The 25,984-nt window shown below is 40.8% G+C and overlaps 1 protein-coding gene across 7 annotated transcripts; it reads left to right on the top strand.

Annotated features, from left to right (window-relative positions):
* The first annotated feature begins 674 nt into the window (after positions 1-674).
* LOC311135159 (aquaporin-8-like) lies at positions 675-9,597 on the top strand. 7 transcript variants are annotated; one of them, XM_084169060.1, is made up of 6 exons: positions 675-1,032; positions 1,593-1,719; positions 5,630-5,698; positions 8,520-8,734; positions 9,030-9,164; positions 9,385-9,597. In XM_084169060.1, exons 1-6 carry the CDS (start codon positions 761-763, stop codon positions 9,425-9,427), a joined length of 861 nt encoding a protein of 286 aa, XP_084025186.1. In that variant the 5' UTR covers positions 675-760; the 3' UTR covers positions 9,428-9,597. The 7 variants fall into 7 exon arrangements, with proteins under 7 accessions (XP_084025186.1, XP_084025187.1, XP_084025191.1 ...); XM_084169061.1 differs by having other exon boundaries at positions 5,633-5,698; XM_084169063.1 differs by lacking the exons at positions 675-1,032; positions 1,593-1,719 and adding exons at positions 3,535-4,654; positions 4,992-5,062.
* The last annotated feature ends 16,387 nt before the right edge of the window (positions 9,598-25,984 follow it).

The raw sequence follows: 25,984 nt of genomic DNA on the forward strand, positions 1-25,984 counted from the left end.
TATCCAGAGCAATTTACAATTAGTGAGTGCATAATACCAGTAATCCCAGGATGAGTAAAGACTGTATGATGATGTGAAAATCTGGATACCGCAAAACCCTATGTACCAGTTGGTACGGGCTATACAATGTGTGAAAATAAAAGTTTATATCCAACTTTTCCTGAGTTTACCGAATTCACACCATATCTCCATAAAGGTGCGCTGCCATCTGGGATCACGCAGTAACCTGGTGTGGCAACTACTATGGAGTATGGGGACTAGGGTGCTCTGAAAAATGTACATTTAAAAGTTTATTTTTACCATAGTTCACACATTGTATAGTAGTCCCCTGTAGCTCAGTTGGTAGAGCATGGCGCTTGCAACGCCAGTGTTGTGGGTTCGTTTCCCACGGGGGTCCAGTATTAAAATGTATGCACTCACTAACTGTAAGTCGCTCTGGATAAGAGCGTCTGCTAAATGACTAAAATGTTAAATGTTAAAATGTAAGACTGGTAAGGCATTCCATCATCAGTCTCTCATGCACTACAATAGCCACTTCCACTACAGCGAAATACTATGGCAATATGGGGATGTGTTCCAAAACATGCCAACATAGCAAGGGGAGGTGGCGTTGTGGCGATACTCCCACGCATATCCTGAGACCCCCCCCCCCAATGTGACAGTCCTGTCTGCACTCTTATCAGTGCATGTGTCACTCTCTGGCTGATCAGTTGACAGAGCAGATGTAAGTGACACACAGAGAGCAGCAGGAGTCAGCAATATGTCTGTGATAGAGTCAAAGACGGAGCTCTTCACCGTGGCTGACACTGGGGACTCAGGGCTAGGTTCAGCGGCAGTCAACTCCAGGAAGATAGTCACCACCTTTGAGAGGTATATCCAGCCGTGCTTGGCTGAGATGGTGGGATGCACTCTCTTCATCTTTGTGGGATGCGGGTCTGTTATTGAGAATGCCGGTGTTCCGGGGAGCATCCAGCCCGCTCTGGCTCATGGACTGGCGCTGGCGATTGTTATCGCTGTACTGGGAGAGATCAGGTAAGGACATGCACTCTGAGGTCAGAAAGTTTTACTATGTTTTTATGAATGATTTAAGTATAATTTTGTTCCCATGAGTGGAGATTTACTATAACTAGAGCCTGACCGATATATCGGTTCACCGATATTATCGGCTTATTTTGGCCCTTTTACTGCTATATGATAACTCAACCGATAACTGATATTCAATAACTAGGATGAGAAAAGGGAATCTCATTTATCTGAACACTTGTGGCCATTCTCATGATGTGTCATTATTATCACAATGTATGAAATCAACATTTGAAGGATATTTATTGGACAATTACTCTTTTGGATGGCAATTTATGATAATTCATTGTGGAAAAATTACACTTTTTAATTTTCGCGCTGTAAAACAATTGGCACATATATCGTATTAGTACGTTTTGTCCCGCCAAAAAATCGGAATCAGTATCAGACCCCAAAAAACATATAGGCTCTAGCTATAACACGTATGTTCATCTCTTCTATCAGTGTGATTTTCCTAATGCATGAGTATCAGTAGCAAGTATTAAACATGTTATTCTGTCTGAATCCAGTGGTGGCCACTTCAACCCAGCTGTGTCTGTGAGTGTGTGCGTCAGTGGAGGACTGGACGTCATCCTACTGGGGCCGTATATACTCTCACAGATAGTGGGGGGGATGACTGGGGCTGGCTTGGCAAAGGTAAGGGGGCTTTCAGATCAAGTTTGTTTGAGCGTTTTTTTGTTTTACTCTGGAGCGATTACCCCCTAAATTCGGTTTGTTTGGACAGGTGTCCAAACAAACCAAACAACACACTGTGGTTCGCTCAAAAGTATAGTCTGTCTGATTCCATTTGAATGTGGTGCGGTTCACTGCAGGTGAGAACAGTAGTACTGACCAAACACAGGAGGAAAATAACCAGAGGCCAGCAGTATTGTTTGTTTGACGCAATATCATAACTTGATAGCTCTGAAACATTTTGTGAGTAGCAGTGCATTTATGAGCAGACTGGGACTGGTTGTCACAGTTTTTACTGTGTATATTTCTCAACACTGGTAGGCCTATATCATAAGATACTCTTTTAAACAAGAAAGCAAGGTCTTGGGTAGCTGACTAAACTCCACTCCATGGTGAAGGAATTTTCTGATGAACTCCACCAATGGAGTGGAGCAGAGACCAGGCTTTGTGGAATCTAGCTCCGACTACATCGATTCGCCCAAGGTCAATACTTTAAAAAATGTAAATTATGAAATGCTTACCTTGTACCTATGTTTGTCCTCGGTAGTTGTGTTTCTTTGTTTGCTGAAATTCATCCTTTTTCTAAAAACGTTAATCAAATAGAACCACCGACTGTTTGCTCATTGCTGTTGCTCTACAATGGCAACTCAGCGCAAATGTGCATGTGCCAATTGAATCTCAACAAGGAAACAGTTGTGGTATTTCCTTAACATTTAATGAAAAAGTATGGATTTCAGCAAACAAAGAAAGGTGGAGTTCATCAGAAACTTCCTTTACCATGGAGTGGAGATTAGTCAGCTAGGTCTTGGGGTTGAAATGGGCACCCTTTTGGAGTTATTGCCCATCAAACACTGTCTGTTGGAAATGAAGAAAGTATTGTGGGCTAGCCTACAGTCTTAGAAATAATCACACTATTGATTTTGATGGAATATTGTTCTAACAAAATTAAACAGCTTATACTTTGTAAGTATAATTTTTTATATAAACACTCCCAATATAGCATAAAGGCTATAGCCTATGATCAGGGGCACAACCTTCACTTGGGACCGGGGGTCATGTCCCCCCCACATTCTGAAATGTCACTTTTTCAGTCGGTTGGATTTAGGACCATGCGGACACCCCAAAGCGGGCAGACAGGCTGTGTGAAAGGCAAAGCTTCTGGAAGGCTGGCTGGACCAGCACAGGAGAGTTGAACAGAGACAGCTGCTATCAGTGTGTTGCCTTTCTCCGAGTTGTAAAATCAAGCAGAGCAGAAACTGCCTACTCTTTAGTTGACTGATGTAATTGCTGTTTAACTTAACAGGGGAAAAAACTAAACTAGTGGTTATTCCCAGTGCTGAGCTATTAGCTAGTGTAACTGACATGTAATGTTAGATCGTGTTTCTTCCCCTCTCGACTGAGGAGAATGAATTAGCTAGCTAGTAGCTAACTTAACACAGCCAGGTCAGCTCTAGCCTCTAGCTATCTGGCAGATAACGATATGAGGTGACTACTATTACTATCTAACAGCTGTTGTTTGTATGGAAATGTTTTGTAGCCTTTGTTTTGTCCCATTTCAACAGAAGTACACTACCGGTCAAAAGTTTTAGAACACCTACTCATTCAAAGGTGTTTCTTTATTTTTTTACTATTTTCTACATTGTAGAATAATAGTGAAGACATCAAAACTCTGAAATAACACATATGGAATCATGTAGTAACTAAAAAAGTGTTAAACAAATCAAAATATATTTTATATTTGAGATTCTTCAAATAGCCACCCTTTGCCTTGATGACAGCTTTGCACACTCTTGGCATTCTTTCAACCAGCTTCATGAGGTAGCCACCTGGAATGCATTTCAATTAACAGGTGTGCCTTCTTAAAAGTTATTTTGTGGAATTTATTTCCTTCTTAATGCGTTTGAGCCAATCAGTTGTGTTGTGACAAGGTAGCGGGGGTATACAGAAGAAAGCCCTATTTTGTAAAAGACCAAGTCCATATTACGGCAAGAACAGCTCAAATAAGAAAAGAGAAATGACAGTCCATCACTACTTTAAGACATGAAGGTCAGTCAATACGGAACATTTCAAGAACTTTGAAAGTTTCTTCAAGTGCAGTCGCAAAAACCATCAAGCGCTATGATGAAACTGGCCGCCACAGGAATGGAAGACCCAGAGTTACCTCTGCTGCAGAGGATAAGTTCATTAGTTACCAGCCTCAGAAACTGCAGTCCAAATAAATGCTTCACAGAGTTCAAGTCACAGACTCATCTCAACATCAACTGTTCAAAGGAGACTGTGTGAATCAGGCCTTCATGGTTGAATTACTGCAAAGAAACCACTACTAAAGGACACCAATAAGAAGAAGAGACTTGCTTGGGCCAAGAAACACGAGCAATGGACATTAGACCAGTGGAAATGTGTCCTTTGGTCTGGAGTCCAAATTTGAGATTTTTGGTTCCAACCGCCGTGCCATTGTGAGACGCGGTGTGGGTGAACGGATGATCTCCGCATGTATATTTCCCACCGTAAAGTATGGAGGTGGAGGTGTTATGGTGGGGGGGTATATTGCTGGTGACACTGTCTGTGATTTATTTAGAATTCAAGGCACACTTAACCAGCATGGCTACCACAGCATTCTGCAGCGATACGCCATCCCATCTGGTTTGAGTTTATTGGGACTATCATTTGTTTTTCAACAGGACAATGACCCAACACACCTCCAGGCTGTGTAAGTGCTATTTTACCAAGAAGGAGAGTGATGGAGTGCTGCATCAGATGACCTGGCCTCCACAATCCCCCGACCTCAACCCAATTGAGGTGGTTTGGGATGAGTCGTACCGCAGAGTGATGGAAAGGCAGCCAACAAGTGCTCAGCATATGTGGGAACTCCTTCAAGACTGTTGGAAAAGTATTCCAGGTGAAGCTAGTTGATAGAATGCCAAGAGTGTGCAAAGCTGTCATCAAGGCAAAGGGTAGCTATTTGAAGAATCTCAAATCTCAAATATATTTTGATTTGTTTAACACTTTTTGGGTTACTACATGATTCCATATGTGTTATTTCATAGTTTTGATGTCTTCCCTATTATTCTACAATGTAGAAAATAGTAAAAATAAAGAAAAATCCTTGAATGAGTAGGTGTTCTAAAACCTTTGACCGGTAGTGTAAATGAACTTGCCTAGCCCTCGCCAGTTGAGAGAGAGAGCTGTCCAAAGTTGGCTAACGTTAGCTATTCTTTTTGCCTCAATCACACTAGACCTGAATCAAACAATGAAACCAGCGGCCAAACGTTTGAATACCGATATTCTGACGTTTTTTCAGCGCAATGTGAGTTTTTATTAGTCAGTATAGCAATGTACAGTGGGGAAAAAAAGTATTTAGTCAGCCACCAATTGTGCAAGTTCTCCCACTTAAAAAGATGAGAGAGGCCTGTAATTTTCATCATAGGTACATGTCAACTATGACAGACAAAATAAGAAAAAAAGTCCAGAAAATCACATTGTAGGATTTTTTATGAATTTATTTGCAAATTATGGTGGAAAATAAGTATTTGGTCAATAGCAAAAGTTTCTCAATACTTTGTTATATACCCTTTGTTGGCAATGACACAGGTCAAACGTTTTCTGTAAGTCTTCACAAGGTTTTCACACACTGTTGCTGGTATTTTGGCCCATTCCTCCATGCAGATCTCCTCTAGAGCAGTGATGTAAGTGGGAGAACTTGCACAATTGGTGGCTGACTGAATACTTTTTTCCCCCACTGTAATGTAATTGATCTGTCAGTTTCCATAGCTAATTCCCTACTTTTCACACAAATACAGTAATAAACAGCTCTACATGCTTCACAGTCATGGTGCACAGTCAGTACACAACACTATTCTCATTAATGTCTTAGCAGGATCAGATGGTGACAGGTGTCTGGGCAGGGTCAGACAGCCAGGGAAGACCAGTCTACGGAGCTCAGGTGAATTTTGCAGTATATTAACAATATCAGAGAATGATACAAAGTTCCATCTTGAGTTGATGGGTAGACCTACAGTAGCTACAGGACAGCAGCTTAAGCTTAAAGCTACAGTCTGGGATCTGGGAATAATGGTCATTTCAATTATTGAACCATTGATTCTATTCTTGGATAATATAGTGTATAAATGTACACCAAGGTAATTATTTGTATTGACTCATCTTAGGAGGATCAGATGGTGACAGGGGTCTCAGCAGGGTCAGGCAACCAGGGAAGACCAGTCTGTGTTGGATTTTTGCAGATGCAACACTTTATTCTCTCTGTGCAGCAAATACTGGACAAGCCAGATTCTTCAAAGATTGAAACTATTTTAAGGCAGTCTGACAAACTTCCAAAGTTGATTTCCAAACTGTATGACACAAAACATGTCAAACAAAAATGTGAGAAAGACCTGGTAGAATAAGTAATTGATGATGATGAATGGATACAGATATGTTTGAATGCCCTGTCATGTTCATATGATCTCAGACATACATTACTGCAGTTTAAGACCATGCATAGAACATACTATATGCCAGTGAAACTGAATTACATGCACACAGAAATGTAATTCCTCTGCTGGAGGTGTAAAACACAAAAGGGGACATATTTGCATATGTTATGGTCTTGTGAAGGCTTGCTGAATTCTGGCAAAGAGTATTCTCTTTTATCTCAGCATGTCTACAGATTCTCCCTTCTCCCTGTTTATGTTTGCTTGAAAATGTTGATACTAGAGACTGTTATCAGAAGAAGCTGTGTAACCAAGCATTTATAGCGGCTAAGAAATGCATTGCCATTAATTGGAAGGTTGGTTATCCTCCCACAATGGATGGCACAAATGTCAAATTATGTATCACTAGATTTGATTTATTACAAGAGTAAATGTATACTAGGCAATTTTCATAAGTTCTGGAAGCCTTTTTATGGAATACAGTACGATAAAAGGAGTCTGTTTTGGAAACATGTCTACGTCAGAGGAGATATCTATTTAGGCAATCCCTAGCTGCTGGGCTGCTCAGTCCTGGCCCTGGGGGTCTGTCGTACTGTACGTTGTCACTCTGGCCTTGGCCTAACACACCTGAAACCAATAATGAATGTTTCACTAAGATCCTAAAGCTGTGTGGGGTGTGTTGGGTTGGGGCGCTGCAGGGCGGTGGACCCCTAGATACAGGACGGGGTGATCCAGCTATATTGTGTGCAAGTAAAAAGAGCTGAATAAAACTATAAACACAACATGCTACAATTTCATAGATTTGACTGAGTTACAGTTAATGAATAAATAAATAAATTAATTGAAATAAATTCATTAGGCCCTAATCTATGGATTTCACATGACTGGGCAGGGGCGCAGCCATGGGTGGGCCTAGGAGGGCATAGGCCCACCCACTTTGGAGCCTGGCCCACCCACTGGGGACCCAGGCCCAGCCAATCAGAATGAGTTTTTCCCCACAAAAGGGCTTTATTACAGACAGAAATACTCCTCAGCAGAGGATGTCTTAATAAAGACAATCAACCACTTAAAACAAAAGTAATAATGATCTCTTACCTAGCTTGATGACTGTGGGCATTTTTGCTTACTTTTTGTTGTTCTAAATAGACACGACATATTGGATTGTGTAGAAATGCAGGAAATGAGCATTAGATGGCCAAAAAAGTCCTCCCCAGACCCCCGGCCAGGTTATGTCCCCCCCACTTCTAAAACCAAAGTTGTGCCCCTGTCTATGATCCTAATTTCCATGTCTTGTCCTTGCAACAATTTAGAAATCAGTTTGAAATAGGCTATAGCTCTCCCTTTCCTCTTAATTGTTCATGGATAGCCTACTCCTATAATTCAAACAATTAAAATACCAAGACGTATGTTTTACTTTCACCTCATATACACTGTAAAACCCTGAAACATGACGCGTTTATAACCTAAAGTAATGTGACAACCAACCCATGATGAGAGGACCAGCCCCAGTCTCCCCTATTCAACCAACCCATGATGAGAACCAGCCCTAGTCTCCCCTATTCAACCAACCCATGATGAGAACCAGCCCTAGTCTCCCCTATTCAACCAACCCATGATGAGAGAACCAGCCCCAGTCTCCCCTATTCAACCAACCCATGATGAGAACCAGCCCTAGTCTCCCCTATTCAACCAACCCATGATGAGAGAACCAGCCACAATCTCCCCACTTCAACCAACCCATGATGAGAGAACCAGCCCCAGTCTCCCCTATTCAACCAACCCATGATGAGAACCAGCCCTAGTCTCCCCTATTCAACCAACCCATGATGAGAACCAGCCCTAGTCTCCCCTATTCAACCAACCCATGATGAGAGAACCAGCCACAATCTCCCCACTTCAACCAACCCATGATGAGAGAACCAGCCCCAGTCTCCCCTATTCAACCAACCCATGATGAGAGAACCAGCCCCAGTCTCCCCTATTCAACCAACCCATGATGAGAGAACCAGCTCCAGTCGCCCCTATTCAACCAACCCATGATGAGAACCAGCCCCAGTATCCCCTATTCAACCAACCCATTATGAGAACCAGCCCCAGTCTCCCCACTTCAACCAACCCATGATGAGAACCAGCCCCAGTCTCCCCACTTCAACCAACCCATGATGAGGGAACCAGCCCCAGTCTCCCCTATTCAACTAACCCATGATGAGAGAACCATCCCCAGTCTCCCCTATCCAACCAACCCATGATGAGAACCAGCCCCAGTCTTCCCTATAATCCCATCCAATCATTAAAACCCCAATCTAATCGTACAGATGTTGTGATATTCCACAGGCAGTCTCCTCCATCATCAGCTATGACAGTGCAGCAGGGGGAGCATTCAACGTGGTTAAAACCACCGGCGCCATCGGCAGTGCCACTGTAGCAGAGATGGTCATGACCCTCTTCTTGTCCCTGGTAGTCTGTATGGGGGCCGTCAACGGCAGGACCCGTACCCCACTGGCCCCACTTTGCATCGGGCTCACTGTGACTGCTAACATACTGGCTGGGTAAGGGCTGAGCAAATCTATGGAGACCTGTCATGGTAGATGTAGATGATGTATTGAAATGACAAGGGTTCACGGCAGAACAGGTTCAATACTATTCCTGCTGTGCCGTTATCGACAATAACAAGAAATGGCACAGCAGGAATAAAGAGGACATTGCCATTGACATCACTGCCTGCCTGATGACATCACTGCCTGCCTGATAATGATTAATTCTACTAACTACATGTATTGATCTGATGTAATGCATTGTTCGATCAATATAAAACCAGATTTGTTTGTCCCATTGGTCTTTTAGCGGGTCAGTATCTGGAGGGTGTATGAACCCAGCGCGGGCGTTTGGCCCTGCAGTGGTGGCTAACTACTGGGAGTACCACTGGATCTACTGGGTGGGACCGGTTGCTGGGGCCCTTATCACTGGCAGCTTGATCAGGTAGGATACAGCACACCCAGCCTTCATTACTCACCTATTTATAGATTGTATTACCCTTATGCCATAGATTGTGGCCTTAAATAGGCAATAGAATGGCACTGCATTTTCAGTTTCAGCCTGTCATACATCATACTCTATACAGTCAGTAGGAGAGTATTGCTTCTTCGCATTGCAATTCATGTATTGTTTACTATCATTGAATTCCTATTTTTGTATACAGGTTGTTGTTTGGAGACCAGAAGACACGTCTTGTTCTGAAGTGAAAGTGTTGTCTTGGAGACATGAGGGTATTGTCTTCCAAAATATTGTATTGCCCTGTATAGCTTGCAGAACTTTTGTATTTCACATCTTGTCATACACGTCATATTGTTTTGAACTGTACTGTACTGTAAAACATTTGTTTTTCTTCATAAATACAGTACATTCAAACCTATGATCACCTCTGGCCATTCAGGCCGTCAGTCATTGTTGATGTGTTTGGTTCAAAGTTCTTTAATGGAAACTATTTTATTACACGATAGGTGGTGTAATAACTTTTTGAACTTAACAGACGCATTGAACTCACTGACTGATAAAATAAGTTCAAAATCACACTTCAACTGGCATGCATATATCATTTATTGACAATATCAAAAAAGATGTTTAATGTTTTCACATTTGCCATGCATCCCTGACATTAAGTGTCTCAAACGTAAAATACACTATATATATATATATATATATATATATATATATATATATATACACTTTTTTCCAGAGCTGTGTGTATATATATATATATATATATATATATATATATATATATATATATATATATATATATATATATATATATATATACACACATACATATACATATACAGTGAGGGAAAAAAGTACCGTAATTTTCGGACTATAAGCCGCGCCTTTTTTCCCATTTTTCGACCCTGCGGCTTATATAATGGTGCGGCTAATCTATGGATTTTTACAGCTAACGGCCACTAGAAGACCTCCTAAATCTATGGATTTTACAGGTTACAGTCCACCAACTTTAACTCTATGGGCTCTATGACTGGTCCGCGCCCCCCACCTTTAAGCGGCGGGCTCCAGCAGGAAAAGCTGGAGGCCGGAAAAGAGTGAGACAGGTAGCGCGCAAAAGTAAAAGTGGAACCGAGAGTGGTACGAGAGACAGAACGAGAGACAGAACGAGAGCAGTGTTGAAAAGTTGTGTGTCTGAAACGCTATGTGATACAGTACAGTTTACACAGCACAGTATATGTTCTGTAGCTACTATTGCACTAAATGGTAACACTTGAATACGTTATGCAAATATGCAACTTGCTTGTTGAAATGTTAATAAATGGGAGCTTCCTCAAGCAGCCATCTCTTTCCCGACAATCCCCTCTGTGCACAAACCCTTACATATGGTAATTAAACATTAAAACACCTGCGGCTTAAATATGTACACATCATTCAATTTAGCTGCTGCGGCTTATACTCCGGTGCGCCTTATAGTGCGGAAAATACGGTATTTGATCCCCTGCTGATTTTGTACGTTTGCCCACTGACAAAGACATGATCAGTCTATAATTTTTATGGTAGGTTTATTTGAACAGTGAGAGACAGAATAACAACAACAAAATCCAGAAAAACGTATGTCAGAAATGTTATAAATTGATTTGCATTTTAATGAGGGAAATAAGTATTTGACCCCTCTGCAAAACATGACTTAGTACTTGGTGGCAAAACCCTTGTTGGCAATCACAGAGGTCAGACGTTTCTTGTAGTTGGCCACCAGGTTTGCACACATCTCAGGAGGGATTTTGTTCCACTCCTCTTTGCAGATCTTCTCCAACTCATTAAGGTTTTGAGGCTGACGTTTGGCAACTCGAACCTTCAGCTCCCTCCACAGATTTTCAATGGGATTAAGGTCTGGAGACTGGCTAGGCCACTCCAGGACCTTAATGTGCTTCTTCTTGAGCCACTCCTTTGTTGCCTTGGCCGTGTGTTTTGGGTCATTGTCATGCTGGAATACCCATCGACAACCCATTTTCAATGCCCTGGCTGAGGGAAAATTTGACGGTACATGGCCCCGTCCATCGTCCCTTTGATGCGGTGAAGTTGTCCTGTCCCCTTAGCAGAAAAACACCCCCAAAGCATAATGTTTCCACCTCCATGTTTGACGGTGGGGATGGTGTTCTTGGGGTCATAGGCAGCATTCCTCCTCCTCCAAACACGGCGAGTTGAGTTGATGCCAAAGAGCTCGATTTTGGTCTCATCTGACCACAACACTTTCACCCAGTTCTCCTCTGAATCATTCAGATGTTCATTGGCAAACTTCAGACGGGACTGTATATGTGCTTTCTTGAGCAGGGGGACCTTGCAAGCGCTGCAGGATTTCAGTCCTTCACGGCGTAGTGTGTTAACAATTGTTTTCTTGGTGACTATGGTCCCAGCTGCCTTGAGATCATTGACAAGATCCTCCCGTGTAGTTCTGGGCAGATTCCTCACCGTTCTCATGATCATTGCAACTCCATGAGGTGAGATCTTGCATGGAGCCCCAGGCCAAGGGAGATTAACAGTTATTTTGTGTTTCTTCCATTTGCGAATAATCGCACCAACTGTTGTCACCTTCTCTCCAAGCTGCTTGGCGATGGTCTTGTAGCCCATTCCAGCCTTGTGTAGGTCTACAATCTTGTCCCTGACATCCTTGGAGAGCTCTTTGGTCTTGGCCATGGTGGAGAGTTTGGAATCTGATTGATTGATTGCTTCTGTGGACAGGTGTCTTTTATACAGGTAACAAACTGAGATTAGGAGCACTCCCTTTAAGAGTGTGCTCCTAATCTCAGCTCGTTACCTGTATAAAATATGACTTTTTTTCAGAAATGCCTGATTTGGAATGAAAAACCTCAATCCTGGAAAGAGGGATGGAAGAAAGGAAGGAGGAATCATAAACTATCTTGAAATTGAAGGCAGTGAAAAAAAAAACTTGATTTTGAAGACTATAGCTACATACCTCAACAGTTTACATTTTCTGTTTGGTTCCCTCTTGTGAGCCTCCCCTGTGGCATATAGATAGTGATCAGAGAAACAGTTCCACGTTTCCCTTTCTTCCTCACCTGTTAAATCACAAACAGTTTATCAATGTTATGTTGAAAAGATTTTGAATGTTCTGGAATTCTTACAGGCATCTGTTTTGACATGTTTCTCCCCACGATCAATTTCTTAATTTTACTAATCCTGTATTACTATTTGCGATCTAACATCAGTTGGGTTATTCATCACACATTTACACATGAGGCGACACAGGAATAGAATTGACCCATTCCTATCTGTTTAGGCCTCTGAAAACATCTGGATTTGTCTTTTACTCTCAAGAATATTCTACCTGTTTAGAGTTATGGCAGTTAATACTCCTGGGCCTCGTGTGGTGAGGGGGTTGTTGATATGAGATGGTAAACATGTATAATGACCAAATTATATTTGCACTGTCAAGAAAATGGAAGTCAGCTGAGACAAATATAAGATTAGTTATTGGTGTGTATGTCAACCTGTCAGGTTATCACAGGCTGAAGAACTTAAATTGATGTTGAATTGCAGTGATAAAAAAAAAAAATTGTCTACATCTTTCTAATAAACTGTCTAAGACTCATATTTCACATGGGTGTGTGTTTGAAGACGGTCTATGCAGGTGGCATGTCAAAGCAGTTAGAGAACACGGCTTTCATTAGGGTGCGACTTTTCTGAAAGTTTAGATGGAAATAGGAGGACATTGCTACTGAACTACGTTAATCACAGTTTCCCAAAACAATCGACTAAGAATAGGCTACTGTAGAGCCGTGTTTCTCAACCTCCAGACATGTTTGGACAGCTGCTCACTGATAATATAGGAAAATAAATATCCTATAAATAATTCTGCGTCATGTTCACTATTATCTATGATCACCTATCCTCCCTTCCCTATAACTTTCTGAGCTCTTTTAAATAGGCTACATAATCTGGTCTAATCAACGTTTGAGGATATATTGTATCGTTGGTTATCCATTTTTTCAGGGTGAAAACGTTGTGAAATGATGGCATGTCCGAGCGGCAGATGACCACCGGCTACCATAAGGGATGGAGAGGCTGAAAGATGGCCACAGAGAACCATTTCTATTTTTACAACAAGCATTAAATGGCAATAAAGTTCGTATAGAGTCAATATCGGTCAAATTCATTACACTAAAATGAGAATAGGGCCATATAATAAATAGCATACTGCGTTCAGTTCCAGTGTGAAGGGGAAAAGTGGTTTCTGTCACACACAAAAAATATATTAATGTTGTACCTCCAATTATTTCAATTTTATGTAGGTATTTTTGTAATTGTTTATTATTAAAGCTGCAATATGTACCTTTAGGGACGACCAAATTCACATAGAAATGTGAGTTATAGATCTGTAATTCTCATTGAAAACAAGTCTAAGGGTGTGTTCGTAAATTCACTCTGACTATCTAATCCGATTTCCAATTCTGACACACAGAATAACTGATGCATTTACGAACACGCAACACCCATTGAATGGGCTCTATGCACGCATCACTTCCGCATTGGCGTATGGATGCTTGGGCATTTCCGGTTACCCAGAAAAAACATTAGACAGTGACAGTAGACCGTTATGATGGCAGAGATGAAGTTTACAAGGTGTTTGCTGGAGTTGCCTAAAGTATCTGTTAATGATATACGGAGGGTCGTCCGGACATCCAGTACGACACCACGTAGCAAACTGGAAAAAGGCTTCAAATTTTACGTTTCTTATTTTCTTTGCAACTTTGAAGGTAATATGCTAACGCTAGCTAGCCTGAGCTAGAAGCCTTGCTTTGGTGTTTTAAGTCATGACTCCGTCCTGCTTCAGGTTAATCATGCTTTAAATAAAGTTTAATCATGTGTATATACCTCTCACTTCATGTGTTTGTACTTTTATAAAAGTATCAGGTAAAAACAGGGCTACAAATGAGATCTCTGTGAGAGCCCACTGCTACCGCTCAATGAAGAAACTAAAGCCACCACACCAGCTGAGAGTAGGACTAGATTAAGTGACACGTTCAAAGTTCTGTTGAACTTGTTCAAGGTTCCGTTCAACACATGTTTTACTCATTTAATGTTACCACAGCTTTGATTGCCATTGCTAAGAGAACACTTTAGAACTTTAGTGGTTTTCACGATAGCTGAACAGTGGTAGCCTAATACAGACCAGGGTAGCTGAGTGGGAATTGCCATGCTTTGTTGTTGGGTCTCTTGTAAACAAATTGGAGTTTGGTTTGAAATGTAAACAATAATGAGATTACTACTTTTTCCTGACTTGATGTGTTGTGGAAAATAACCCCTATACTTTATTACAAATAAGGTCTTACAGAGTTTTTGTTGCATCAAGAAATGACTTTATTAAAGTTTTCAACAAAGCCGATACCCGTCTGCAGAGGGGCACACATCCTTAAGGTCTCCCTCCAGCTTATATATTCCTCTTCAGTTTTCCCGCTCTTTTATTGCTCCACCCACTTCCTTTGTCCCTGAGGACGGCTGAACTATTACTCCAACCAATCACCCGCTCCCCTGTCTTGCACACACACTCATGTTTAGCTTAAACATGACAAGGCCCTAAATCACACAAACCTCACCCCCTCAAGCTGTAATCAATCAAGAAGATACCAAAGAGACAAAGGTCTAGCCCAAACTCTATTCAACCCTGGTGCCGCTCCCTTCACTGTGTTTGAAGAGAGAGACAAAAACAAACGGCCCAATTCAGTTACCCACAACTATATGTTCATGATTAACTCAATTTCATCTGATAATCCATTAAAAATACACATCATATCCCTCCCAATGGGATTACTAATCCCATAAACTTATAAAAGTATATTGTTTATGCTATCAATCCCAATCTTTGCATTCAAGGTTATACTCATAATAAAAATATCACTATTTCTACTCAAAATAATTCCAACATAAGTGTTAGTCTCCTAACACATTAAAACGAACGTAGCATTGTTTTAACCATACTACCTAGGACATGTTTAAGAATAGTGTCAACATCTTTTAACTCACATATCTTCATTCAGATCAATCAGTCAGCTTACAATTCATAATCATACTCAAATTAATTACCCAAAACAAATTTAGAATGACAATTCTTAGTCAGTCACCTTGGTTCCATCATTCAAAGTTAAAACTCTCACCTTGGCACATACTGACACTAACAGAATGTACCTTTATATTATCCATAATTTTAGCATTACCTTCCTCATAACGAGAATTACAACAGATCAGTATCCCAATGCATTCCTAGTCTAAATTACTATAAATTTAGCAGTGTATACTACCTCCTCAATTCAACATACTACCTCAACTAACACTCCCTTCCTCTACGGGCACTCAATCTTCTGGCGTCCTCCTTATGTCCTTCAGATAGCTTCATAGTTCATCTTGGATTGCCCATGGCAATGTCCCAATTCCAATGTCACACCTGAGCCGCCCCCCCTCCACCATCATTCTGTTTTGTCCATTTTGCCAACCAGTATACCCAAACTATGAAGAACGTTGTATTGGCATAGATCTCTCTCTTCCTGCTCTCTCCACATGTACTCCTGTCACATTCTTGAGAGAAAAGGCCCAAAAGAGAAGGCAATTGATTGCTTTGATTTGATGCTGGATTCAGGTCTCCTGGCAGAGGTGGTGTCGGACAGGAACGTCTTCAACGCCTTTGTTGCTCCTCTTCAGCCAGGTAGAGGGTTTTTGGTTTTTATTGAGGTTTACACCGTTCTGGACAAAATTATCTCTGCTATGCATTACGACACCATCCGTAGTAACCTCAGGAAAGGACAGATCATAACAGTTTAGTTGAGTTAATTTCCAATCCAAAACATCCCTATTAACATTGACTATGTGACAAATCATTATGTTTCACCACTCATTCTTAATACCCATTTCTAATACTTGATCCTTCTGCCTGATAGCCTTTGGAATACAGGGACCCCTCAAATAAAAATATATCTGTTTAAACGCCCCCTAGTTTCACATTCTCCCTTGAATTCTCCCAAATTATATAACCCAATTGTTTTATTGTAACATTCCTATATTTCCTCATAATCTATTTGATATTACTCGGATGTTTCCCTTTTCCTTGTTCCTATTCTAACAATTGCTTACACTTCTCTCCTCATCCTGGTTGATCATAAAATTGTTTATAGTTAGAATTTCCTAAATATTACAAAAGTTGTGATTGAATCCTAGCACACAGTCCTGGTAACTGTGAAGATTTTGAACTACTGTTAATTCTTTAAACAGAGATGTGGTGCATATTAGACTATTTTCTTTATTTAATTGTAATGTAATATATTGTACTCATCTATACCAATCATTGTTTAACGGCTCCTTCATTCCCTTTCTTCTGTATTTGGTATGGCTCTAACATGTACAGGGTTTAGTGCACTTTCCCAAGGAATAACTACTCCAACAACACTTCCCCCTGGAACTCTAACACTAAGTACTACATCAAATTGTTTATCTAAGTTTTGAACTGTTATCCTTATGTCTATGATCCATCTGTCTTTTTCTTTTATTATCTTAAGGTCACCGTTACCCCATGTGATGTCCCCATACTCCTTGTGCTGGTTCTTCCCACACCAATAACCATTTAACCCTTGTATTTTAATAGTGATCCCTTTCTGTATTTTAGTTATGGTTCCTGCCTGTGCAGGAATATACATTCTAATCCTGTCTTTATCCCTTCTATGTCTTGTTCTTCTGCTCTTTGCTATTATCAGTACCCCATTCCCCTTATTCTCAGGGAACTAGTCAAGTGCAGAGAAATCAATGATGAGGATATCTGGTGCGTCTTGGAGGTCTGGAATCTCTCGGTGGTCTGGAATCTCTCGGCGGTCTGGAAGGTCTTGGAGGTCTTGAAAGTCTCAGTGGTCTCTTAGTCATCAGTTCCCTCACTCTGGTACAATGGTTTAGATGATACCTGATCGCGCTCCCCTCTATCCGTACCGCCGTTGGTGTAACCTGGACGATGATGTATGGTCACTTTAGCTGTTAACCTTCTTCCGTCACTAGGGTTTCCGGATCAGCCAGAGTCCCTCTCAATCTATCACCATCTCTCTGTGGACTGTGTCCTTCTATCAGCGTACCAATAGTCTCTGCTGCAAAAACACACAAACAAAACAAAACAATGCTCCGCCGAAGCGGTGCCATCTTCCTCCTCTGCGTTAGAAAAGTCCTACAATGTTACATACAGATCTAGGAATCTCTCTCTCTTACTTGCCCCTCCATCAAGGTAGCCATCAACACCTGGTACAGGCCCCTCCACATAGGGTCTTTCCAACTCTTTCTTCCGTAGTCTTTTACCATCACATAGTCTCCAGGGCGCAGAAAATACTCAGATTCTCTACTCCGTTGGGCAGAGTTCCCTTCACCCATGGGAAAAAAATCTTAAGAACATTGTTAGGTTAGGTGAGACACAGTATGCTACTTATGTCCTCTCATCCGTCAGGAGAAGCCTTGAGATTATGAAGCGCACCTCCTTCCAGCTCGTTGTAGTCCACTCATTTCATAGACAGACCTCCTCTACACCCTGCCTCCTATCACAAAAACAAAAAAGATTTAACCTAACCCATAACACATTATTACTACTGCTCATATCCTTAATACAATTTGCATATCTTACCACAAAAACATTAAAACCATTAAAAACCATTAAAACTCCTGTAAGCCCAAAAATCATTAAAACACCTGTAAAACCCCTGTAAGGCCAAAAAAACAAAATCGTTAACACCTTCCCCCCTTTGGACACATGCATCACATCGTGATTCATGTGTTCAAAAAACAAAACAACAACAACATTGCTTGTTAAACCAAAAATAATAACTGAACTTAAAATGACAACCCTTGATGATATCTTAACCCAATTGCATTCGATAACATTATTCAAGGATATCTCTCCTTCAAGACTAACTCTCCCACTTCATCTTTGTTCTGTTTGGGATGATATATAGGATTAATGCCAAATTATATACTTCTTTACAATTCCTTATTATAAATCAATCAATTCAGCATGCCTCCAAGTTTAACAGTGTGGATGATCAGGCCACACCATAAAGCCAGGAAAGATTGCAGAGGTCATTGAAATCATTCAATTACTTGTTTAATCAAATAGTATACTACTCATTAACAACCGTCAAAACATTTCATAAATGTTGTATCCCAAGTGTACAGTATGTCTTTAGTACAGCTCTTTTCAAAATAAATCACACGTATTTACTTATCCCTCAGTAAATAAAAGCCCAAATTACATGTGTTTGCCCCTTTAAGATATTTCACTTCCATCCCGTGAAAAAACCTAAAATACAAATAAAAATCCTATACAGCTAACATTTCATACTAAGTGGTTTGTTTGTGGTTATTTGAACACCATTTAGTAAAACAATAAACAAACAAAAAATGGCCAGGCCTTATCTATAGTCTCAGAAAATATTTCAAAGAAAAGAGAATCACTCCCCCCTTTTTCCTGGAAGAAAAAGTACACATTTAGTTAGTTTCCATTTTGATACCTCTTAATCAGTCCACACAATCTAAATTCGAAATTCTCACTCTCTTGCCACATCTCCTGATCCCTCCTTTCAGACAACCCTCAAGAACATCACTTGTGACAGCTCCCTTCTCCAGTGAATTCCACAATCTAGTGCACATAAAATGAAATAAAATCCCATAAGATTTAAACCCCTAGGCTTTTCCTTAGCCGCACTGCTACCACTCAATCACCCCCAACATGCTTTGTGACGTCGAAAACTCAAATATGCTATCTCTTGCCTCGTTGGTTGTACTTTCCCACATGCCCTGTGGCCCCTTTCCTATAAAATCATTTACTAATGTGATGATGGTTTCGCCCATTAGCGTCATCGTCATTCGACACCCATAACACTTTACTACAATCCATAACACACAAATTCAACCCCTCTAGCGATTGTTTAAATGCAGCATGACACACCATTTGACCATTTGTAACCCTCATTCGCGCTGTCACCCATACTGTCAATTTACATTTCACCTTTCAGAATGTATTATCTTTGACCCTCGGAAGGATTCTTTAACCCCACTGAATGTAATACTTTTCCCTCTCACAAATACAGTCAATTCCTCAGTGTAAGGAAACAGTGATATTTGATCCCAAGCATCTATTAAAATGTTGTTTGAGACGTGGTCTCCTACATCTCCCTCCTCATTCATACTGTAGGGCAGGGTTCTTCAATTCCGGTCCTGGAGGGCCGAAACACCTCTGTTTTTCATCCTCTCCTTCTAATCAGGGGCTAATTCAGACCTGGGACACCAGGTGAGTGCAATTAACTACCAGGTAGAAATAAAAAACAGAAGTGTTTCGGCCCTCCAGGACCGGAATTGAAGAACCCTGCTGTAGGGGATTTCCATCAATCCGTGAAGAACGACTCCCAATCAAGACACATCAGACATTATAATGTTTCATTAAGTGGAATATACACCTATAACATAACAAACCCATAACCACTTTCCAGTATTCTAATCATTTCAATTTGCTGCCTTGATTTTAGTAAAAAATATAAATTGTTGTGTAATCAATCCAGAACCTACAAAAAGTTAGTCCTGTCCCCTAGTCCAAAATAAATGCTTCTCTAGCTACCCTGATTTGGTCCTCCCCATGAGTTCTAAGACTGCTGCCATTCATCTTAGCTGGTGCCATTTCTTTGCCAATTTTCCTGTTGTGGTTGCCTAGGCAGCCATGGGTTGGTAGGACAATCCCTTCTCATATGTCCTAATTGATTGCACCCCCAGCAGACACCTGGTCTTCTTGGTCCACCACTCTGGTGTGTTTGATGCTGTGGTTGGTACCATTGATTCTTGTGTCTTTTTTCATTATTCTTGTTTTGCTACTGTCCAGGAGACTGTTGTGTGTACACATTCACTACTGGTAAGGCAGTAGATCTTTGGCATTGCTGTTGAGGCGGTGGTTGTTGACCTTCTTGGAGAACAGGTGTAGTTTGTGTTTTCTTTTTGTCCTTGCTTGTCAGCTCTTCCAGCTGCAACTGTCCCAGTTTTCTCAAAATCTCTCTCCACTGCTTCGCCAATTTCCATTCATCCCTCCTGTATTTCTCCATTGCGTGGATAATATGATCGCACAATTTCTTGTGTGATTCTGACGTTAGTCCCTCTGTCTCATTCTGTCCTTGATCAGAGTCAGCATACTGTCTAAATTCTTCACCTTCCTCATCATTTGTATTCCCCCCATCTCTTTGCCCATCATACACTTGTTCATCTATCCCATAATTTTCCAGCTCCGTTAACATCCCCCTCAGTCTTTCATAACAGTCTATATCTAAATGTGATTGTTTTCCTCTTCCTGGTGTGGAAACCTGCTGCTTCCTTTTTTCTCCTTCTATCTCTACATTCCCTGTTATTGAGACTAAACCTGTGACCTGAGAATACTGCCCCCCTTCTGCGTATGGTGGTGGTGTAGTTGAACCAGCCTTTTTTGGTTCACTCCCTCTCTCTCTTCTAATTTTCTTGATATTCTTTGTTCCCTTATCTTATCCATTTCCTCTCACACTGTTACATCAAATGTTCCCTCCTTTGGCCATTTAGTTACTATTTTCCTGGTCCTTTTTTCCCATTTCTCAGAGATATTACCAATATTACTATTTTCTGGGAACCTTCTCTTCATGATTGCTACTGGTGTTCCTGCCATCTCTACTACTTGTGTGGTTCAGTGTCTATATTAGGGTGTAAGGTAAATTATTCCTGTTGTCTTTCTCAGCTAAACGTTTTATATCCCTCAGTTAATGGTATTTTTCTTCCTAATATATCTTCATACTCTTCTTCTTCCCTTAAAATGAGATTTTATCCCTTGCCTTTCCTTTACTATCCTTCTATCATTACTGGATCAATGACACTTGTAATAACTATTTCGCATTAAATTTAGCCTTTTTCTGATAATGTTATAATTGTAGCCTATTGCATTACTTTAGTTTAAAATATAAGTTTGTTTATTCAACAAATCTAGAACCCACTATAAGTTGGTGCTATTCCCTCAGCATATTAGCTAAAGCTACTTGCATCCCCTGGTTCACGTAACGAAAATAAATTATCGTTCTAGAATTCACCAACTATTTGCATACATCACTTGTGTTAAGCAACCTATCGAATAAAGTAATAACAATTAGAATTCGTCAAATAACTGTTTTCCAGTCAAGTATTTAGACCTCTACTTGAAATCTTACAGCTCAATTCGTACTAGCTGGACTGTCTCTCTTTTACCCACGAACCAGAGCCATAAATTATTTTCCTTTGTTATCAATTCAAATAATCATTACCACAGCTCCAGTGCAATTGCCAGCCCGCTATTCAATTTCTGTAACTGTCCTTTCTGATTATGCCCTAATTAATAAAACAAACACTGGCTATAATTTACAAGCATACATTTAATTCACATCCATATTCAATTCACTATTCCAATTATATTCTCAGTAGTTTTCAAATTATCAACTCATTCGGGCGGCAGGTAGCCTAGTGGTCAAGAGCGGTGTGCCAGCAACGGAAAGGTTGCTGGTTCTAATCCCCGAGCCGTCCAGGCAAAAAATCTGTCGATGTGCCCCCGAGCAAGGCACCCAACCCTAACCACTCCTGTAAATCGCTCTGGACAAGAGTGTCTGCCAAATGACCAAAATGCAATTCAGCGCCACAGAAAATAACTAACTATCTTTCTCCCCGTCTCCTATTCCGGTTGAATACCGGAGTCGTTCAATTTGAAATCAGCCAGCTGCTAAATCGTTCAGTCTTATAACACAAAATGAACATTGACTGTTCTATCAATCTCAGCAACCCATAAACGTAATTGGAAAATCTAATGCAGAATCTATGCTATATCTGAATGACAAGGAAATCCTCCGTTATTCCAATTCTAAATGGTCTGTATTTCTAGTATCTTGCACATACCACATTTATCACAAAATAGCTTTGAAGGACACCGATCTCACACGCTCAATGTATAACTTAGCAGTCAACGAGTCAAACACACATTCATTGATTTTGCAACAGATCTAACGACTTAACCAAATTAATTATATTTTCCCCTAATATACTAAAATTCCTTGACTATATCACCTCTGCTTCTGAAATGATAGATAACTATTATAATGCTTAAAACCTTTTCTCCCACACGCTCTATGTACTGTCTCGCACACCCCACGTACGTCTACGTGTTTGGGCGCGCAAGCTAGCACTTATAAATTATTCCACTTTTATCCACTCTCCATTATTCAATTACCCACACATAACATACATCATATGTCGATATTATTCATAATCATCCACTGCATTCGTATTTCTAATGATTCTTTATCACCACACGCTCTATAACATTATCATACGCACCTCTTTATCTCTTCATCATACCACATTCACACAACGTTGTTCTCAAACACGCTTCATCACTATTTGCATAACCTACCGGAATATTCCTTTACTATGGTCAATTTTACCATAATCCTATATCCCTTCTATCTTTCCCAACTTTAATTACCCCCTAACAGCTTGTCCGAACATCCAATTTATAGTGTCACCTTCTCAGGATGACTTAATTTTTTTTACCCGATTCGTTGTCTAATTTGTGCATCCCCTCATCCAGGATGATGCACACCTACTGCGGACGAGCAAACCTACGTATTAGCCTGCTCGTCCACTAGCCTGCGTGTATGCTAGCCTGCTCGTCCACTAGCCTGCGTGTATGCTAGCCTGCTTGTCTACTAGCCTGCGTCTATGCTAGCCTGCTTGTCTACTAGCCTGCGTCTATGCTAGCCTGCTTGTCTACTAGCCTGCGTCTATGCTAGCCTGCTTGTCCTACTACTAGCCTGCGTCTATGCTAGCCTGCTTGTCTTATTTACACTAATTTACATTGCATGCATGCTTATTCCTCATTCCAACAAAAACTCTGCTTCTTCTACTAAATTTGGTCCTTATTCTGGAGAGAATTCTTCCGTACCCCACACCCAGATTCAGCTTGATCGAAACACACAGTTAAAGTAAGAACGTAGCTTAACTTTGTTTAATCAGTGGCCACTGAGTCTGTGTGAGTCGCTCAAACTTCCTCAGACGGTAAAGCAATCAAAAATCTCTTTAAACAGGTCCCTTCATGGTCGCCAATTATGTTGTGGAAAATAACCCCTATACTTTATTACAAATAAGATCTTACAGAGTTTTTGTTGCATCAAGAAATGACTTTATTCAAGTTTTCAACAAAGCCGATACCTGTCTACAGAGGGGCACACATCCTTAAGGTCTCCCTCCATCTTATATATTCCTCTTCAGTTTTCCCGCTCTTTTATTGCTCCACCCACTCCTTTGTCCCTGAGGACGGCTGAACTATTACTCCAACCAATCACCCACTCCCCTGTCTTGCACACACACTCATGTTTAGTTTAAACATGACAAGGCCCTAAATCACACAAACCTCACCCCCTCAAGCTGTAATCAATCAAGAAGATACCAAAGAGACAAAGGTCTAGCCCAAACTCTATTCAACCCTGGTGCCGCTCCTTTCACTGTGTTTGAAGAGAGAGACAAAAACAAACGGCCCAATTCAGTTAGCCACAACTATATGTTCATGATTAACTCAATTTCATCTGATAATCCATTAAAAATACACATCAGATGACTGCAATGACAGTAACATATTCCACTCAGCTATTCTTCAAACTGCTGATGTTCTACTCAAAACTGTCCTGTCATCTTTACTTCTTTCTTTATAAACATATGGCCCAACTTCCTTGCTTTTGTACTTGATGTTTCTACTTTTCAAGAGGAATTAGGAGCAAAACCTTCACTCTACTGTTGTTATTGGTACTAGGCTACAATGTTGCACCACTCACCTACTGCTCTGCCAATACTGTTTGAAGGTAGGTAAATTGCACAAGACAATAGGTAAGTGGTGGGAGACAGTATAGCCAAGTGGTGCAAGACAGTAGGAAAGTGATGCAGAAAGCACAAAAGTGACACGAGGCAGTAGATAAGTTGCTTACACCAGTAAAAAGTAGAAAGAACAAGTTTTGCTCCTGCTCCTGTAGACCCTCGTCTTTCAAAACCCATTAAATTATGCTTCTGTGTATTTCAGATGACATTGCGTGATTCACAGCCAGTTGTGCTTGTTAAAAGCTACTGTTCCTGTGTGGCTGGGTGTGGGATATGCAATAATTTGGTTGCATTACTATAACAGACTGCCCATTACTCTGAATGTGGCATGTCTGTCGTCCCTCCTGTACTTTCGTGCACTGAAACAGAGCAGAAGTGGCATAAACCACGAACAATGGTTTGTATCATTTCGATACCAGACAGTTGTGTCACATGCATACTAGCATGTTAGCATCCTTATTGACAGTTATACAACATCTTAGAACATTTGGCACTAAGGTCAGAAACTGGACCATGCACACGTCAGTCCTTTTGCTTACTGCTCTTCTCCGTATTTTAAAATACAATGAATGCGCTAGTAGATAGCCTAGATCTAGATAGTTTTAGATAGATACTTTACTCATCCTGAGGGAAATTCAAGGTTTCCAGTAGCTTACAACAACACACATCACACATGCAACATTTAAACAGATAATAATACTAGTCATTGTTGACAACTCAAATACATAGGCCTATATATTAAACACATTGGACATTTTAATTTACCTTGTGAAAAACCTTATGTCATCATCAGATCCAGCAAACCGCTCCAAGCAGAACTTGCTGCTGATAGTTATCTCCTCAACACTAAGTTCTTCATTGTGGTCAAGGGACATATCCAGCGCAGCAGGTTCAGTACTGTTGCAGTAGTCATGGTCAGGAGGACAGTCCAATTGCACAGACGGATCATTCATGGTTTCTGTGTTGGGACACTCGGTCCTTTCCCAAACTCCGGGCCGTGGGGCTGGAAGACTGAAATTGTTCCATTGAAACAGCACTGGAACAGCTCCCTTCTTCAGAGATCTGCGCCCAGCTGGAGTCGGAGGCTCTATCACATTTTCACTTAGAAAGTGTCGGCTGCAGACTCGTGTGTTTGTTGTAAGAAAGTTGACTCATCGAATGTTAATCACCCACCGTTTATGTAATTCACTGTCTTTGGGAAAAGTAAAAAAAACTAACAGAAGAATTGCATCTGGCAGACACTGTACATTGCGGCACACAGCAGTGATGGCTGGAAGAGCTGTCATCCCGTTTTTGAAAGGACACTTTCATACGTTTACACGTCATTGTGTTATAAGTAAAGACGAAGTATTACAAGTAAAAACATTAACATAAACATTAAGATAAACAACAACAACGACGACGAAAATTAACCGTTTCGGAAGTTTTTGACGACAAGCATTCAATGCTAGCATACGATAGCACAGCATTCTACAGATAACCGGAAGTTTACATCCATCCTGAGATTTAACCAGAAATACGTCATGCTCGCCTGTGCATATCGCCTATATGACAGGTCTCAGTAAAAGTCGGCAAAGAAAATGTAATTTTATTGTTGCCAGCAGCACAGTTACAGTCACCAACGCTCTAGATAACATGAAAACAGCCTAACCAGCTCTGCTAGTGAGGTGTTCTCTTATTTGTGTCTTGAAGTAGCTAGCCAACGTTAGCCAGTTAGCTTGGGTGCTTGACTGCTGTTGTGAGGTCAGAATGCTCGGATCAACCCTACAACCCTACTCCTCAGCCAGTGTCCAGTGTGTGCTCTGAATTTATGATTGGACAGTCTGACAACTCACTGAATTTACCAACGGACAATCTGACAACGCTCTGAG

This window comes from Coregonus lavaretus, assembly GCF_964263955.1.
Source record: "Coregonus lavaretus genome assembly, chromosome: 1".
Lineage (NCBI taxonomy): Eukaryota > Metazoa > Chordata > Actinopteri > Salmoniformes > Salmonidae > Coregonus > Coregonus lavaretus.